Source organism: Polyodon spathula, chromosome 3 (genome assembly GCF_017654505.1).
Source record: "Polyodon spathula isolate WHYD16114869_AA chromosome 3, ASM1765450v1, whole genome shotgun sequence".
NCBI classification, from domain to species: domain Eukaryota; kingdom Metazoa; phylum Chordata; class Actinopteri; order Acipenseriformes; family Polyodontidae; genus Polyodon; species Polyodon spathula.
In genome coordinates, this window is record NC_054536.1 from 18,068,099 (window position 1) to 18,086,652 (window position 18,554).

The following is an 18,554-nucleotide window of genomic DNA, read 5'->3' on the forward strand; positions in this document are numbered from 1 at the left end:
GTGCATGCTTGCTATTGAAGGGTGGTGCCCCAGGGGTGTGGCCTGGACGGGAGCTGGGGTTAGGTAGCTGGCTGCTGAGGCAAAGAGTGTGATCAGGTGTGAGATGAAGGAGATCTGAAGAACAGAGAGATAACTGGAGAAGAAACAGCAAAAGAGAGACAGAGAGAAACTGGAGAACCAAGAGAACCACGAAAGAAAGCAGAGACTGCACGTAGGTGGCAGTAGCACCTGGCTGAAACAGAGTGCTTTGGACTTTCTTGTCTTTTCTTGTATTATTTGTTACAGTCTGAGCATCTGTAGCTGTACCATTGGCTGGTAAAGCAGCACACTTTACCTAGCAGAGTCCCAGCTCAATAAACCACTGCATTCGAGAATCCTGAAAAACCTGGGAGAGTCTGCCTTCATCTCCATGCAATGCTACAGTATTCTTTATGTAATGTGTGTGGTGTAGGCACTTTATGCATTGGTGTATGCTCTGTTTCATGAATTTCACATAAGCTGGTGTTTTAGTGGATAACTTGTATCTTTAATATTTCATCTAATAGAAATGAGTGTGTAATAGGGTTATGTTGAAGGAATGAATTGTATTTATTTACCATCAGTGTTTGCCTGGGGACTAGGGACAGAAATTACCCATTTGGCTAAATCAAGCATACGACGCATCTCATGTCATGTTTGTAATGCGACGGTGTAATCATTTGTATGTTGTTCCTGGCAAATACATGTAAAAGGTGGCACAAGAATATGGTTAACTTTGTATTCTTGCCAAACAAAACAGTGTGGGTTCATACAGTGAAGAGTATACTTGTTAGAGAGAATGTATGAAAGCACTACTGTCACAAACTGTTTTGAGAGAAACGTGTTCATTTTTTTTTTTTTTTTTTTTGCTTGCTGAGCTACAAGAGCTCACTGCAACATGGTTTGCTTTCCAACAATGTAATACAGAACTTATTGTAAACATGTTGTACAAAAAAAAACCAATTCTGAACATTATAGCATACCATCATTTTACATGAACAGATATTCTGAATAGAGTAGTATGCTAGCTACTCTAGAGCAATCTGGGTAATATCCAAACTGGAGAGCTGTAGCATGCATGAATTGGCGTGTACCCATGCATACATGCAAAGGTATTACATTGTATTCGAGTCAAAAATGATTTATTTTAACACAAAACGTTAACATATAGATAGATAGATAGATAGATAGATAGATAGATAGATAGATAGATAGATAGATAGATAGATACTAGTTTCGAGTGAAAGTTCACGGCAACTACAGATTGCCTTGGGTTAGCTGGCTGTATGAATTCCGATAGATATGAAAGGATCTTTGTAAAACACTTGAAGGGGAAACTAATATAATATATATATATATATATATATATATATATATATATATATATATATATATATATATATATATATATATATATATATATATATAAGCGGCGGGGTTAGGTGATTGGCCCAGATGTGCGATGATGCATTTGCACAGTCGCCAATCGAGTGTAAGAAAGAGCAGAATAGAGAAAAATACAGAGAGAGAACAAATATCGTGCAGCCTGAAAAAAGAAGAAAAACACAGATAATTGACAGTGGCGTGCTCAGTGTTGGTTCGGTTTCGTGAACGACTGGACCGAAAGCAAAGCGGGGACGTGAGAGAAACGCTGGGTGCCTGTCTAGGACAAGGGAAACAGAGACGCGCTTCATCCGAAACTGCTATTTGCATATATAATTGAGACAATCGAATTGGGAGCATCCAAGCACACTCAGGAGCTGTGGTGTGCTGTCACATAGGCGCTGGCTCAACACAAGAAGTCGATGCTTTGTGAAAGGATAATAACCATGCAAAGGCAATCAACGAAAAACATTTTGTGCTGCTTAAAAATATTCGCTCTCTTGCTGAAATGTTTATTGCTTTAAACCAATAACAAGTCGTGCACAGATTGGTCGGGGCGAGGTCTGGTGCTTGGTTTTGTTTATTTTTTAAGAGAACGTCGCCAACTGGATGTTGTTCGAGACCCAGCTTCGAAGAACGTCCTGATAGCTTTGTCAGGTAAGGTATATCTGCCACAGTTGTGTTCTGCTTGTAGTGGTACTGACGCGGAGGACGCCTGCTGACTTATAACAATTAAATACTAATAATAAATAAGATTTCTAAAAAATCACGTATCCCAGAATGATACTATTGTAGACTAAGAGAAACCCGCAAGCCGTATCGACCCCCCTCATCTCTGATAGCTCGGTCACAGGGGCTGCATAGAAACCAATTAGGGTGTTGCGATAAAACATAAACCGCACCATTCAGGTGCTAAACGTGACCGATACAGGTGAGCCCGCTTAAGAAAGCCTGAGAGGTCTCCCGTTTTGAAACGCGACAAGGAGTTTGCCGTCACTCCCCAAGCGTGATTGATTGTTACCAGATTCTATGAGTGATGTGAAGTCGAATGGCTTCCAAAATCAGTGTGAGGGAATACATATTACAATAAAGAACTGTCAGTTAACGAATTTACAGTAATGAGTAAGTAATGTGTATTGGTACCACAGCATAGTATTAGATACTGAAATACAATACAAATACAAAAATAAATCTTTGGGAAAAATGCATTACTGCACAAATCATCTGGTTTTCTGAACACCATTAAAGGAGTAACAGTACAGTATAGACCCGATTCTTCAAACAAGACCATGCTGTTTATACCTATGTATCTTTACAGTGTTAGTAAATGTGATTGTTATCCCTAGTTAATAACACCTTTGTTTCACTCAGACATACACTGTACGGAGACCAAAGGTTTTAAAACTGTTATGTTACAAAACTATTAACAAGCAACATTAAATATTTGTAAGTCTGATTTTTAAATAAAGGTAACATTTTAGTTTTTCAGTTCTTTTTAAATAGCGCTTTGGAATAAAGGCCGCGATAAAGATGTGTGATGATGAATATAGCAGCTTGGTAAATTACAAAACAGGGTTGAAAATATAACGATTCTCCCTGCAGCGGCTGATGAGTTAATAACACTGACGTCAGCACTGGTCCGTATTTCCCTCTATTACAGAGTTTGCTCTCTGGTTGAATGGTAAGATGTTCTTTGAGCTGTGAGGTTAGCGGGCTGAGGCTCCAGTTCATTACATCATGTGAATTTACAAATCGGTTGCTGGATCATAAACTATTTAGGCAACTTCTCTTAACAGCTCCCTTCACTTTGACCTGTGATCTACAGTATTTGGGTCATGTGACGTTTTGGTTTCCAGGTGATAAAAACCTATCACCTACTGGCTTAATACTTAACCCGCAGCTGTATTCTGTGATCCTCTCGGTCACATTCGATCATTGGTACCAAACACTTTTGTGTTTAAAAATCTGAGTCAAAGCCTCTTATCTCAGAAACCATTTGAGGTAAGTAAAGCTCCATTGCAGGAGGTGCCCAGTAGAAATGAACTATTTCACAACCACCTGTGGGCATCTCAGTGACACTCTGTGTTTACAACCCATTTGATCGTATACACCGTTCTCTTTTGATTGCTCACCCAGGGCTGCTTTGTTATTGTTCTTTGTTAGCTTGTGTAATATTTGATAGGTTTTTAATCATATTGGTCACCTAGGCAGAACCCTCCCATTCCAGAGAGCTGAATGAATGAGCTGATTGCACTGCAGTAGAGCTTTGGCCTGACACAGTGTGCAGCATCAATCTGCCACTGTTTTACAAAGTGGCCCTTTACAGGTACATATGTCATCACAACCCTGCAGTGGAGTAATGTTTTGGAGTGAGAGGGGGACCCACTGGGGCTACCACTAGCTCCAGGGTGACCCAGTACATCTGGCTGCTGTGAAATGCCTGTTATCTACACTGCTATCCCTTATAAAAGTGTACCACAGTGAATTTGCCCAGTATTTTGTGCAGTTTTCCCATGGTTATACTGTGCATTCACCATAGTTTAACCTGGTTTGCTACATTTATAAATATGCTTTACCTTACCTTGCTATTCTTTGCAGTACTTACACTTGCCTTACAATGCCTTCACTGAGCTTTATTACATGATTAGCGGTGTTTCTAAATCCATATTGAAAATATATACAGAAACCCTAATTATATTATAACTCTAACACCCTCCTTCTCTACATCTAAAGAAAGAAAGAGAACAGGAACGTAATCTACTAACAGAAATAAAAGAAGATCAATTAGCAGTTAAAAGAAATAAGGGAGGAAGGTCAACTGCTACCATTCCAGATAGAGAAGGATCAGGAGGTTTCATTTGCTTTGCATTAAGTGAGACCAATACATCATTACTATTAGTAGTCAGGGCACAGAGGGGATCTGAAGACTGTCAAAATATGATTGAAATGGTTGCCATGTTTTACTAACGGAATGGTGTTTTTAATTTCTAACTTAATAAAGTGCATAATATCCCTGATCCAGTGGATATGTGAGGGTGGGGCCGTCTGTTTCCAGTTCTGCAGGATTAATCGCCTCGCTAACAGGGTGGCAAAGGCCAGGGTGTCATATTTTATTTTAGGCATTGATACATCCAACACCAGCCCAAAAAGAGTAGGGAGGGGTGTGGGGTCCAGGGGAATACCAGGGAGGTGGTCTGTTACCAGGGGAAGTTTAGACCAGCAGCTTAAACTTTGAAAAAGCAAAAGCAAAAGCTGAAAGGTCTTCAGCACTGCAGAAGGGTCCAGTGGTAATGTTAAGAATGTTAAAAAGATGTCACAGAATGGATTGTAAAGCCTTGATCAGCTGTCCTTTAAAGAGTACCAGCGATAATGTTATCAATGTAAACAATATGTAAGACAATGGATTGTAAAGCTTTGGCCAGTTTTCCTCATAAGGGGGACCAGTAAAAAATGATGCAGATACAAGCAAAAACTAAGAGAATGGATTCTAAAGCTTGGTTTAGCACTCCTTAAGTTACACTGGAATTCTACAGTAAATGCACATCCGTGTGTACAGTAGGTACTATTCATCTATGCAAAAATACAAAAATGCCTGTCATAACAGCGTTAACAGGGTTTACCTTTAGAGCCTCCATGAGCTGCCATCGCTGGTTCAACGTGATGAGTCGACACAGTGGTTAACTATCCTGGAGGGGTCCTTCAAGGAGACTGGTGTTGAAAATGTGCAGTGAAAGCTGATCTCCAGACTCTCTTTTCTTAGGAGAGATATGCTTGCCACTGTTGACTGACAGGCTTAACTCTGGAGGTTGCGGTTGTGGCATCTCTATCTGCAGCAATCGTTAGCCATTGAGAACCACTGAACAAGCAAGAAAACAGTGCCATCTACTGCAGTGACTCTCAAGCTAAGGTCCAGGAAACTTCTGGGGGCGATATTCGCCACCCCACCCCCACCCCCCCAACCCCTCCATACAATAAAGTTTTCATTACCAGTGTGTATACATTTACAGCTTCAACACTGCTTGTGCACTGTCATTAAAACCAAGTCCCTCTAGGTCTATAACCCTTCGCCTTCCCATCCAATCCTGCTCCTCTTAACATTATTGGATTTTATTTAATTAATTCCAGCTCCAGTTACTGGCAACCCATTACAGCCATAGGTGCCGATTTCATGCAAACTCTACTCACAGTTTAATAGAAACATTTAAAACATTTCTCAAGGAAGGCAGTCAGTGAGTGGCACACTGGTCACCAGGAGATGGGGTATTTGTGTGCAGCAGTGTGGTGTTCTGTGATGGGGGGTAGGTTCTGTAACAATATACTGAAGTCACACTACAATATGAATGATGATTGGGAATTCTAGGAATGGATTCCTTGGTTGTTTGTGTATAACGTGGCTGGGAAAACTGAATTTTATTTTAATAATCAACTATTAATACCAACTATAAATCACATCTCTATGCTGCTTTTGGCTACAGCCTCTGAATTACGCTGCATTAGGTATAATGAGTCATTGATACTCGCATTGCAGTTATATACAAAAGTTATATATAACTGCAAAGTTTCCTATAGTAAAAGGATATTGTTGTATGGCATGGGAACCGCACGGCCTGTCATGGTTTGTACCTAGGGCTTCTGGTTTTTGGTTTTAACTGATAAAAACCGACAAAACACCCCCGATACAAAAAATAAATAAATCAGTGGCTTGCCAATAAACACCATAAACCGTCAGAAAAATAATGGAAATTGTTAATAAATTCACATTGATGTCACCCTTTTCCCATTAAAAAATAAAACCTACTACAACTAAGTGTGCAAGTACTGTCGAGTTACTACTATACATGTTTTGATAGAAGAAAAAAAACGGTCAAGCATTTTGGAAAGTAAATGAAAACACTCATTTCATACAGTATATCAAAAACGAAAGCCCCCCCCCCCCCCAAAAAAAAAGATTTACGTACAACTCAAAAGTAGCTAAATAATGCCGGTAGGTTTAAACAGAAAGGAATGATAGATCATATAACATTTAACTATGCAGTAAATGAAATCACAAACACATTAATAGATTTGAATAGAAATAAGCATGTTAAATATACCGAAACATTGGGAAGTTGGCTCTTTTGATATATATTAGGGATGGGTTAGTATAGTCGATTGCACAAAAAAAAAATTCAAATAGCATGTTGCATATCTGAATACGTGAAAAAAGCCTTATATATTAGCTACTATTACAAGCAAATGCATCTTTTTCTAAAAGTGCATTGATGTTGTTATGCCTGTTGCACCAACCAACAATTTACCTGGCTTAGCTACATCCAACGTTAATATTCTACATCTGGCGTTCAAAATACGCATTCATGTGAATGAGATTTACATATTAAAAGTAAGGACCCTAATTAATCATGCAATGCTTGTAACAGCAAAATTCTACAGTAAACGTATTCTTGTTTTGAATTATTTACAGTTTTCTGCAGAGGAGAGAACAAGATGATTAGTTTGAACAGACTGGGTGTCTAAGGAGAACAGGGGCAGAGATGACTAGACTGAGGAGGTTGGGTGTGTGGGGGGGGGGGGGGGGGGGGACTGGGACACACCATCCTGAACTTGGAGAAACTGACACAGCCTCACAATCTGGGGGAGGAGACAGGCCAGCCTCTTCATGTTGCTTAAAGATTTGGAGCGGTGTGCATGCAAGAGGTTTGATCTTTACAAGGGAGACTATAAGCTTTCATTTCCAATTGGAGCATGGAAAAGTTTAAATATTTTCAAAGTGTTAAAAGGTTGATCATTTTTCCTAAATGTCCTAAACTAGATTTGCATTTCGCTATTTTCATTTGAATTATATTTGAATGTTTTTTCTATAAAAATGAACTTTTTTAAAATGTTCCCAAAACAAGCTGCAGTCATGACATCACATAATAACCACCCGAGACACTACTGTAGTGCCTGGATAAATTCCGTGATTACCTAGCAACCCCTGCACAGCACATTTTAGAGATGTGCAAGACAGAGCCGTGTTTTAAACCTTAAATAATCACGTAGTTCTGTGTTATTCTACCTAGTTAATATTATATTGATCTCAATAGACGTCCGCAATAGTTTTTATTTGAACCCTGGTAGAAAAGCACAGTGTAAGCACTATAAAGCATTGATAAGCATTGTAAAACCCAGAGAGAAATGGCAAACCATAGTCAGCTATGGTAAATGGAAATTGGAAAAACATGAAAAAACTGCAAAGAGTTAGTGGTCAACCAAGCAACCTGACAAACCTCTTTACATGAGATGAGTTTGTGGCGTTGAGTCCGGAAAGACATTTTCAAATTGGACAGTGCTGTTGACAGACTGGCACTCTTGGAATTCATGGACGCGTGCCCGCTGGAATAATGCAATTGCGTTCATGTCATAAAGGCGGTGAAGCGAGTCCCTGGCAGCTGAAAAATGCTGTACAAACACAGATGGGCAGGCATTATTTACACTGTTAGGCATTTCAGCCTCTAGTGTCAAGGAGCTGTGAACATGGTTAGCCCATACTGTATATAAGCAACCGTGACCGCGAGTGTTTGTTTATTGATTGAGGTTGGGGTGCAGGGTGCCATTTTAAAAGCACAATAAAAGGTTGTGCAAATATGGTTTTGTGTTGAGGGACACCCCTAGACGTGCCTTGCAGGACAGTTTTAATGAATGCTTTTGTTAAGGAATGTTTTATAAAGCACATTTTGATTAGCCAAATCAATTTTGCAGTCCATGAAACCTTTTTCGACAGTTTTAGAGATTTATTAGCCTGTTCTCGTTTTTCAAAGCACTGTTTGCCCTCAGAAGAAAGCAGTCCTTAAAACAGTGCTATATGAATATGGCTGGTTGTGTATTTTGGCACTGAAAGGGTTAACAAGCCTTCTCCACTGGCTGTTCTGGACCCTTGCCCTGCCATGAATAAGAACAAATAGGTCTTTCTACTCCCATGCCAGCATGTGACTCAGGTAGGATAATAGGGAGATTATGCCATACCTAATTGAATGACAGACAATGGGTTGTTCTGGCAGTTTGCTCTTGCTAGGGGCATGAATTGGGAACAATTGCTGAGTAACTGAGTACAGTGCAATCTGCTTCCCTAAGTGCAGGCTGAGAGAAAAACAGTGCAACATCCCTGTTAGGCCTATGTTGCATACTTCTAACTAAAACATCAAACTTGATTAAAAAATGTCTAAAACATTGCTTTTGTCAGCTGTTTTTAAAACCTCAAGTGCTGTTCTAACTGGATGCATTTGGAGAGGACCTCCCTCTCCAGTAGCCGACAGGCTGTGTTGCTGGACGGAGTTCAGCTCTAATCGCTGTTGTGGAAAAGCTCCTCCTCCCACTCTCCCTGTGGAGGGTGAGCAGAGACGCTGGCCTCTGACACTAGGGCTGCAGTAACATCCTGACTGTACACAAGGACTACTGACTCACTACAAACTGACTGAGTCTCCCTGTTGTGCGCAAGAATCCAGGCTCTGGAAGAGGCAGTTCTCAGGGATAATAAGTGAGTCTCTCTCTCTCTCTCTCCCTCTCTCTCTCTCTCTCCTGTTCTGCTGATTTCTCTCTCCAAAGTTTGTCATAATTTAATATGATATTTTCCAACAATGTCTGTCCATGTTATCAGCTTTGAGTAAAGAACTCTGAGAGTCTGTCCCAGTGCTGCTCAGGAGCTCAAAAGAAGCTGCCACTGAACGGAACCGCGGTTCGAGAATCACATGCCTCCTTTCAGAGTGAGTGCTGGAGCTCTCCCCAGTGTCTATGTTCTCAGACCGTATTTCCTGCATTGCTCAGTCAGATCTGTAGCAGGGGACTAGGCCATTAAGACTGTGCCCTGCAAATTGAATTCCAGTTAGGTTTCTTTGGTAAACAGTCTGGCTTGTCCATCTTTCATTTTCAACCAAATGTACCAACCACATAGTCAGGCTACTTCTGGTTGTTGTCAAAGTTCTTCTTCTTCTTCTTCTTCTTCTTCTTCTTCTTCTTCTTCTTCTTCTTCTTCTTCTTCTTCTTCTTCTTCTTCTGATTAGTACAGCACAATTGGGTCTAATTTTGTTCAGTTCATTGGGATGTTCTTGTCCTGTAGTTAATCTGCTTGAAGTGGACTAAATCCCACTGAGTCCAAGAATTGAGGGACAGGGACTAGCTGCTGTGTCTGCTGCAATGTTTTCATTGGATCAGCCCCTGCACATCAGCTGAACTCTTCTCTGCTGGCTAGGTGTCTGATATTCTCCTCACTAGCTGCTTCTGGATTATGCAAAATAAATTGGCTTTCAGAAAATACATTCACATCGCAAGATAAAAAGACAGAGTGACTTTTCTCATTTGAATGAACCCCATTTTCCACTCCATCCACTGATGCTGTTACCCATGTATTGAGTTTGCTTGCTACAAGCTCACAGTTATAATGGCTTGACTTGTCAGCCTATTGCATTGAATAGAGAGGAAAGAGCGGAACGTTTTACCATTCCAATAAAGATCAGGCTCTGCAGTCAAGAGGAAAGCTCATGGTATATGCGGATATCTGCATTACTAACTCACCAGCTGTTAAGAGGATAATCAAATCTTGTCTTTGTGCATGAACACAAGTGCGTGCTGACTAATGCAGTCTAAGGGAGAGAGGTTCAACATCAAGCTCGTCTCGCATGCCAGCATACCTGCTGGCATAGTGCAAAGAACAAAGACGGTAAATTGCCTGTTTCAACCACAAGGTTCAGGATTCTTTCCCATAGGGTGCCACTGTAATGGCATGGCAAGACAGCCCATTCAGTTGAATGGACACCAAGCGCTAAGATGAACATCTTACCCTTTAACTAAAGAGCAAGCTCTGTAGCGAGAATCACGTACAGGTCTTATTGCTGATGGCAGAATTTGCCAGCAGTTGGGAGAAGATCCATCACATTCTCCCCCTGCCTAATGAAGATCAGTGCTGGCTGTACAGATGGTACAGGGGAATCAGAAGGTCTCTCAGCTGCCCAGCCCAGTCTTATTACACAATTTCTTGGTGTGGGAAGACAGTGTGGTCCAGCAGTCAGAACAAATTAATTGGAGCCAGGAGATTGTGGGCATGAATCCCAGCTCATTGTAAAGAACTTGTCAGATAGTATCCAGCATCAGATAGGGGACAGTAGGATCCACACACACAAGTCTGCAGGTAGAACAGGACTTTCATTATAGTTACTGCTGTATTATTGCCATACCTGTCACGCTTGTATGTGAGCAGTACACTAAAGATTAGCCTGAGTTTTCCAATTGTGGCCTCGGTTCAAACACGCCTTTAAAATGAAAATGCTTTTTAAAATCTTAAAAGAAGTGACAAAGTTACCTTTAGCCAAAACATCTGGAGCAGCACAGAAACCAGGACCACATTAAACACAGTTGAAATTAAGTGTTAGTGTATTTAGTACAGAGGGGAGTGGTGAGGGTATGGAATGGGTTACCTAGCCATGTTGTTGGTGCTGAATCACTTGGACCTTTAAAACTCAACAACACTTTGAGATGAACCAGCTACTAGGAAACAGACAAGCTCTGATGGGCCAAATGCCCACCTCTTGTTATTGAATTTTCTTATGTTCATATAAGCAGTAGGTTGGATCCCTTATACAGTCTCTGAATGGTTAGTATCAAACTGAAACATGTTTAATTTACCTGAGCACACGACCCCAGCATCTTTCTTATGTCTGCAATTCTGCTCTCCCCATTTTGCTGCAGGAAACTCCCACAGAGCCGATTCATTTCCCAGGCACTTGACATCGTTCAGCCAGACTGGCCTAGAAGCATTCCCAAAAGCAGGCCGTGCTGCAGGGCCACATCCTGTTCTTATGCCCTGGGTCCTCACTGTTCTCCCCTCTCTCTGTCTCCGTGCAGCCTCCCCTTGTAGCAGCGATGGGTCTGCGGGTGCTCTTCTGTGTTCTTGCCCTCCAGTTTGTTAGGACCCTGGGCTGCCCGGCCAGGTGCCGGTGCTACAGCCTGACGGTGGAGTGTGGCTCGATTGGGCTGAGAGAGATCCCAGCTGATGTCCCTCAGACCACTCAGGTAAGCTTTCCCAGACACGGACTGAGACTCCCCTCAGTTCATAGTGGGGACCTGTACTGGCTGAATATAACGTGGCTCTGCGTATATAGTTTTGATGTGAAGGACTTTACAATCCCTGTTTGAAAAACTGTTATATAAATCAGAGAGGTTTTCCCAAGTCGTTTTCTTTGACATGTTTTAATTCGGCAAATACTAATGAAAGCAGAAAGAAGCCTGTTCTAATTGTGAAAATACAATATAAAATGTTTGAAATGTTAGAACAGATATTTGCCACTACCACGTCTACAAAAATGTAAATAGGCTTCTATAAAGGAACTAGGGATTCGTTTCAAACACTTCAAATAGGAACTTGAATCAGTGTCTCAAAAAGTCTTAGACTATAAACAAGGGTTGAAATCTCCCCTTGGCCCTGGTGGTAGGAGAGGGTCCATCACACAAGAGAGCGGGGTCTGGGACGATATCAGACCGTCTAGGGATCTAGCTAGGAGGAATAACAGCTTCCTTGCTTTTATTTGAGCCTAAAGGGTAAATCAGGTTCCAGTTAGAATAATATGTTAGATTATCTCAATAGTTACTACCCTCACACATTGGAAAAGATTCCCACTTCCACAGCTCATCACTGCTGAACCTCTCTCTCTTCTGCACGTGCTCACTGCATGCAGTCATTCAGAAGTACAGAAAGGCAGGCAGAACAAGAGCATCGGCAGGTGTGCAGTCCAGTACAGCTATACAGACTAGAGCGCAGATAGAAAGGCAGCAGCTTGGGAGCGCAGGTACAGGCTGCTGTACACGAAGTGTGGACGGACAGACAGACGGACCCCCATATCTGAAATACATAAACACTGTGTTTAGAACCGCCCTGTATTCATAAACTCGGTCAATGCTCACTTTTCTTTCTCAACGTTAAAAACCATTAACTTTGCACACTGAACATGCAAGAGAATAGCTACCATATTCAGAAAATAAAAACACTTGGAGTGATCGTGCTCACATAAGTGTGCCATGGTTTTCCACAGTGAGAAAGCACACTCAAGGGAGCATTAACACTCCAGGGTTGTTTCTGAACAAGTCTCCTGAGTTCAAAACAGACATTTCCTGAATATAATAGGGTGCTTTGTGAGTGTGCTACCACTACTGACCAGGAGAGGGAGACATACAAGCTAAAGATACAACAGGCATGCAGTTCAGGGTCAGTTCATGTACAGTGTAATACCGAAGGCCCAGTTCAGTTAACTGTAAAATTATCCATAACTATGAAACACTTAACAGTGTATTTAGAAATACTGCAAGCAATGTAAGCGTCCCTTGCTGTGTCTGCAGACCATCTTCCTGCAGGATAACTCGATCGGTCAGATCCGTCAGCAGGATCTGTCTCGCCTGAGCCAGCTGCACTACCTGTACCTGCAGAACAACAGCATTTCAGCGCTGGAGCCCGGCGCCTTCCACAGCCAGCAGCAGCTGCTCGAGCTGGCCCTGAACGGGAACCGCATCCACCTGGTGAGCGGCAACGTCTTCCAGGGTCTGGAGCACCTGCGCATCCTCTACCTGGCAGGGAACCAGATCACACGGCTGCACGACTTCACCTTCCACGGGCTGCAGGTCAGGGGCGAGCTGGCTTACTGGTGGGGAGAGGGTGTGTTGGGGAGCAGACTGTCTGAAGCAAGGTGGGGAGGCCTGTCAGTGTGGTGTGGTGTAAAGTTCAGTGGGCATTCTGTGGAGACTACAGAGGATAAAGGGGGCAGAGGAGGCTGTTGATATATATATATATATGAGTATGGAGCGTCAAATGACATTTTCTTATTTTTGTACTGTACCTTTTTATGACTGTACTATAGTACTAAATTATGTGGTTTTAAAAAAATTATGATAAGTCTGTGTTATGTTGCTTTCACCCGAGTGCAGGAGCTGCTCTTCAGTCTAATATAAAAAAGTGAGAAACAAGAGTGAGTATCTGTCTTACATTTGCTTTACCTAGCTGGGCTTTACAATGGATTCATCCATGCTTATTACACTTTGCTGTGGTTTTACTATGATAAACTTTTGTAAGGGCAGGTGCCTCTGTCACTCTTTCAGTCTCTCTCACGTGTGTCTGTCTGCCCCTCTGTTTGAGTCTCTCTCTCACCTGTGTGTCTGTCTGTTCGTCAGTCTGCCCCTCTGTTTGAGTCTCTCTCTCATGTGTGTCTGTCTGTTTGTCAGTCTGCCCCTCTGTTTGAGTCTCTCTCTCATGTGTGTGTGTCTGTCTGCCCCTCTGTTTAAGTCTCTCTCTCACCTGTGTGTCTGTCTGCCCCTCTGTTTAAGTCTCTCTCTCACCTGTGTGTCTGTCTGTTCGTCAGTCTGCCCCTCTGTTTGAGTCTCTCTCTCACCTGTGTCTGTCTGTTCGTCAGTCTGCCCCTCTGTTTGAGTCTCTCTCTCACTTGTCTGTCTGTCTCTCTGTCTGACCCTCCGTGTTTGAGTCTCTCACAAGTATCTGTCTGTCTGTCTGTCTGTCTGTCTGTCTGCCCCTCTGCTTGGGTATCTCTCTCTTTTTCACATGTGTCTTGTCTGTCTGCCCTTCTTTCAGAGGCTGCAGGAGCTGCACTTGCAGGAGAACAGTGTGGAGCTGCTGGGAGAGCAGGCGCTGGCCGGCCTCTCCTCCTTGGCACTGCTGGACCTGAGTCACAACAACCTGCGCACCCTGAGCCAGGCCTCGCTGCGCCCACTCGCCAGCCTGCAGGTCCTGCGCGTTACAGGTAGGGGGCGCCTCCTTCACAAAATATTGTCAGGGTCTGGTTTATAAAAAGTGTGAGAAATATACTGTCATGACTAGAAGTAGCCACTGAACACTTCTAAACATATTCTAAGTCATTAAATCTAAATAAATAATAAAAAAAAAACAACAGACCAAAAAGATGTATTTAATCTGTTGGTATAGAAAGAGTTGTGGTTTAAACATTTTGAATGCTTTGTCACTAATCTACACTCTCGGCAAAGATAAACTATAGGTGCTGCTAATACTTACTGTTGTTGACATGACTTATAATAATAAAGAAATGGCAAGGGTGGTACACTCAAAATTGCATTCTGTTCATAGGAATATCAAACCTCTGTTTACTTACACACCTTGCTGCTAGCAAAATCTATACTTTTTGAAACAAACCATTCCTTGTGTGCGTTCCGTTGGGCTATTTTTTTTTTTCACAAAAGTAGTAAAATACCTGTGAAAGTTACACAGTTAATTCAGTAATTAGTGACTGCGCAGTGCAGTGACAGTGTTGACTCACCCCTCTCTTTCTCCCTGTGTGTGCGTGCAGATAACCCGTGGCGTTGTGACTGCGCGCTGCACTGGCTGCGGAGCTGGATCAACGAGGAGGGGCAGCGCCTCCTGAGCTCTGCCGATCGGAGGCTGATGTGTGCTGAGCCACCTCGCCTCTCTCACCAGAGCCTGGTGGAGGTGCCAGGGAACAGCCTGGTCTGCATTCCCCCCGTGGTGCAGCTGGAGCCCAAACACCTGACCGTGCGGCTGGGGGAGAACCTGCGCGTGTCCTGCCAAGCCTCTGGCTACCCCCAGCCCCTGGTCACCTGGAGGAAAGTGTCTCAGACCAAGGCCTCACCCAAGGTCTCCGAAGAAGATGAAAAAAGTGGAACTGTGGAGCTCAGCAAGAGGGTCCGGGGGGACCGCTTTGACCCAGACACGGGCAGCGGGATGCTCTTCCTGAGCAATGTGACGGTGGCGCATGTGGGCCGCTACGAGTGCGAGGCCTGGAATCCAGGCGGCGTGGCCAGGGTGACCTTTCACCTGTCGGTCAACCTCTCCTCCTCCTCCAGCCAGCGCCCCTACATACCGGTGGACATCAGCCAGGAGCCTCTGTACGACTTGGACAGCATGGACTTCAATGCCCTCAGCATGGCCACCCAGACCACCATCGCCATTGGCATCTCTATGCTGGCCCTCACCGCCCTGCTCCTCATCGCCATGATCTACAGCCGGCACCGGCAACGCAAGAAGGGCCCGAAGGAGGAGAGCATCCTCTACGTCAACGACTACTCGGACGGGCCCACCACGTTCGCCCAGCTGGAGGAGTACCGCGACGAGCGGGGCCACGAGATGTACGTGCTCAACCGCAGCAAGCCCGTCTTCATGGGCAGCTACAGCGGGCAGCAAGGAGAGCTCACTCCAGAGCAGCTGCAGGATCAGGCCACACAGACTGTGGTGCCAGGACTGGGGGAGAGGAGTGGGGAGGAAGGGGAGAGGGGCGAGGAGGCACTCTTCATTAATCAAAGCCTGCTGTTTGACACGCACATCGCCTACGAGATCCACTGCTGATAGACTGGCAGCAGGAATTGCAAATGCCTTTACTGATTCCTGGGATTAAAAGAATAAGCTACGAGGGGGGGGGGGGGGGTTTGATTGAAATCTTTAAAATCTTAAAAGGGGTTGACAAAGTGAACCCAAACCAATACTTCAAGTGCAGAAGAGAAACGAGGATCAGTGAACACTCAGTTGGAAATGAAGTGTAAGTAGACTGAACAAAGGGAAGAAGACGCTTCTTCTCACAGAATGGTGGGGGTATGGAATGGGTAGTGTTCTGCATTTTTGATATTTTACTTATATTAAAATAGGAATAAAATCAGTAATAAATAGTTTTTAATTGAAACATCAGTAAAAATCAGGGAGAAAATTCTCAGTATACACACTTTACAAGTGGAATACGCATAGCAGTTCTGGTTTTTTGATTAAGTTTAATGTCCCTGGCATGTGTGTTTGAAGGAGAATCTGTGCAAGTCGAAGCCACATCCCAAGTTAGCTGGTACTTTGCAAATGTTTAGGCAATCGCTGTGCTGACGGAAATAGGATCTACAGAAGGTATGAACATGACATAGCACAAAACAAGCCAGGTTTATATGCCTTGAAATCAGAAAAAGAAAAGCGTTCAATGTGTTCCATAAGTTTACCAACTAAAGCATCACCATTTTCTGTGAAATATTTACGATTAAGATTGTTGGCATTAGGCAGTGTTTTAACTGATGGACAGACAGCACTGTCACACAAAGTCACCACTACATACCTCTCTGCAGTAAACAGTGGCTGCCCAGCAAAGCACAGCGCTCTGACAAACTCATTAACACAAACATTCTGCACTCTCTTTTTATTGAAGCTTGTGTAAAAGCCAAATAAATGGATTGCTTGTCTCTCAGTTCACTTTTTTATTTTAGTTTAATGTGTCGCTTATTTTTCAGTATGTTCTTTTATTTTCAGCGTAAACATGTACCTCTATGCAGAAGTTTTTGCAGCGCTATGCGTCCTCTGCCTCAGACTCACCTGCTATTTTTGCTTTTTGTATGCTTCGAAACATTAGCATCCTTTGAATATTCATAAACTGATTTACTTTTTCAACCCAAATCCTCATTCACTAAAAATATTATATTTTCGTGTAAGTATTTTAATTTAGTTTTTGATCAAGCTAATAGTTACTATGCCCAGCAATTGCCACAATAATCAGACTTTGATTGTCCAACATAATCAGGTGATAATGTGTTTGTGAAGTGACAGAGAACGACGTTTTAATCTTATTTGATTCTCTGACGTCTGAACGCCTGCTCTATCCATGGGTAGTGTGTCGGGCTGCTTATTACAATATCAGAGTCAAAATAAAACAGCATTTTAATTAAAATATTGTGCATTTCCTAGAAATAGTACAGGGAAAATATTGAATAATGAACAAAAATCGGGTATAAGTCCAGTTAAAAAAAAAATAAAAAATTGGGAAAAAACCAGAAACGCGTACACTAGGAATGGGTAGGGTCCTACACATAAACATGCTGGAGTTGCAAGTGGTATTCCTTGCTCTCCACCACTTCCTCCCAGTGCTGAGTGGTACACATGTGCTGATCCGGACAGACAGCGCAACAATGGTGACATATGTCAACCACCAGGGAGGCCTACGGTCCCTAGGGTTGCATCGCATAGCTTTCAAGCTGTTGATGTGGACTCAGAGGAATCTGCTGTCCCTACAGTTGACGCACATTCCCACAGCGGTGAACTGGGCAGCGGACCTCCTCTCCAGGAGCGGCCCGCATCCGTCGAAGTGGTGACTCCACCCTCAGATGGTGGAGTGCATTTGGGAATGGTTCAGGAAGGCGCAGGTCGATCTCTTCGCTTCAGCAGAGATGACACAGTCTCGACTGCGTATAATGGTGCTAGTCTGCCCCCACCTGGTAGGGTAGCCGCACACTCCACTAGAAGGTTGGCTACATCTTGGGCCCTTTTCAAAGGGGCCTCGATGTCTGGCATTTGTACTGCGGTTAGCTGGGCTACGTCGCACACTTTCTCCACGTTCTACCGTGTTAATGTGGTAGACCCTGCTTTGCCTTCTGTAGGCACAAGGGTCCTTGAGGGTGTAAGTACACACCGCTAACCTCTGGGTTAGACAGTGTTGTGTGTCCTTCATATGCTGCCTCTTCCTCGCGATGGCTTTGGTATACATTATCCCATACCTAATGTAGTGGTGGTCATCATCGAATTGAAAGGGAACGTTAGGTTGCTTACTGTGACCCTGGTTCCCTGAAAGAGAAGACGACCATTACCTCCGAGGTCGCTTCGGTTGCGGATTCCCTGTGAGTGACAGTTTTATTCCCTCGGTAGGCGGGACCGAGTGCGTCAAGCCAGGAAGGTGCTTTCGGCAGCTCTGGTATAGAGAGCTCAGCAATACCTACCCAAAGGGCAGGAATATCCCATACCAATGTAGTGGTGGTCGTCTTCTCTTTCAGGGAACCAGGGTTACGGTAAGTAACCTAACATTTGTGCTAATATTCCCCTGGAAAAAAATGATAATACCAAACTACGTGCATTTCTGAACAAACGCAATAAATGCTGGAATAATTCCTACAGCAGGTCAACTGAGAAGAGAATATCACCCCAAATTGCTGAGTTGCACAAGATGAAAAGTGCTGAGTGGTACACATGTGCTGATCCGGACAGACAGCGCAACAATGGTGACATATGTCAACCACCAGGGAGGCCTACGGTCCCTAGGGTTGCATCGCATAGCTTTCAAGCTGTTGATGTGGACTCAGAGGAATCTGCTGTCCCTACAGTTGACGCACATTCCCACAGCGGTGAACTGGGCAGCGGA

The 18,554-nt window shown here is 43.4% G+C and overlaps 1 protein-coding gene across 1 annotated transcript; it reads left to right on the forward strand.

Annotated features, from left to right (window-relative positions):
* Positions 1 to 1,571: 1,571 nt before the first annotated feature.
* Positions 1,572 to 16,057, forward strand: LOC121308241 (leucine-rich repeat-containing protein 24-like). The gene is made up of 5 exons (XM_041240520.1): positions 1,572 to 2,058; positions 11,275 to 11,442; positions 12,763 to 13,041; positions 14,003 to 14,171; positions 14,733 to 16,057. Exons 2-5 carry the CDS (start codon positions 11,293 to 11,295, stop codon positions 15,743 to 15,745), a joined length of 1,611 nt encoding a protein of 536 aa, XP_041096454.1. The 5' UTR covers positions 1,572 to 2,058; positions 11,275 to 11,292; the 3' UTR covers positions 15,746 to 16,057.
* Positions 16,058 to 18,554: the final 2,497 nt, after the last annotated feature.

What these genes read in the sequence shown, in the direction of transcription:
- LOC121308241 (XM_041240520.1), top strand. Translation starts at nt 11,293, where the DNA reads ATGGGTCTGCGGGTGCTCTTCTGTGTTCTTGCCCTCCAGTTTGTTAGG. An exon ending in ATGTCCCTCAGACCACTCAG is followed by an intron (nt 11,443 to 12,762) that starts GTAAGCTTTCCC and finishes CTGTGTCTGCAG; the next exon opens with ACCATCTTCCTGCAGGATAA. An exon ending in GCAGGTCCTGCGCGTTACAG is followed by an intron (nt 14,172 to 14,732) that starts GTAGGGGGCGCC and finishes GTGTGCGTGCAG; the next exon opens with ATAACCCGTGGCGTTGTGAC.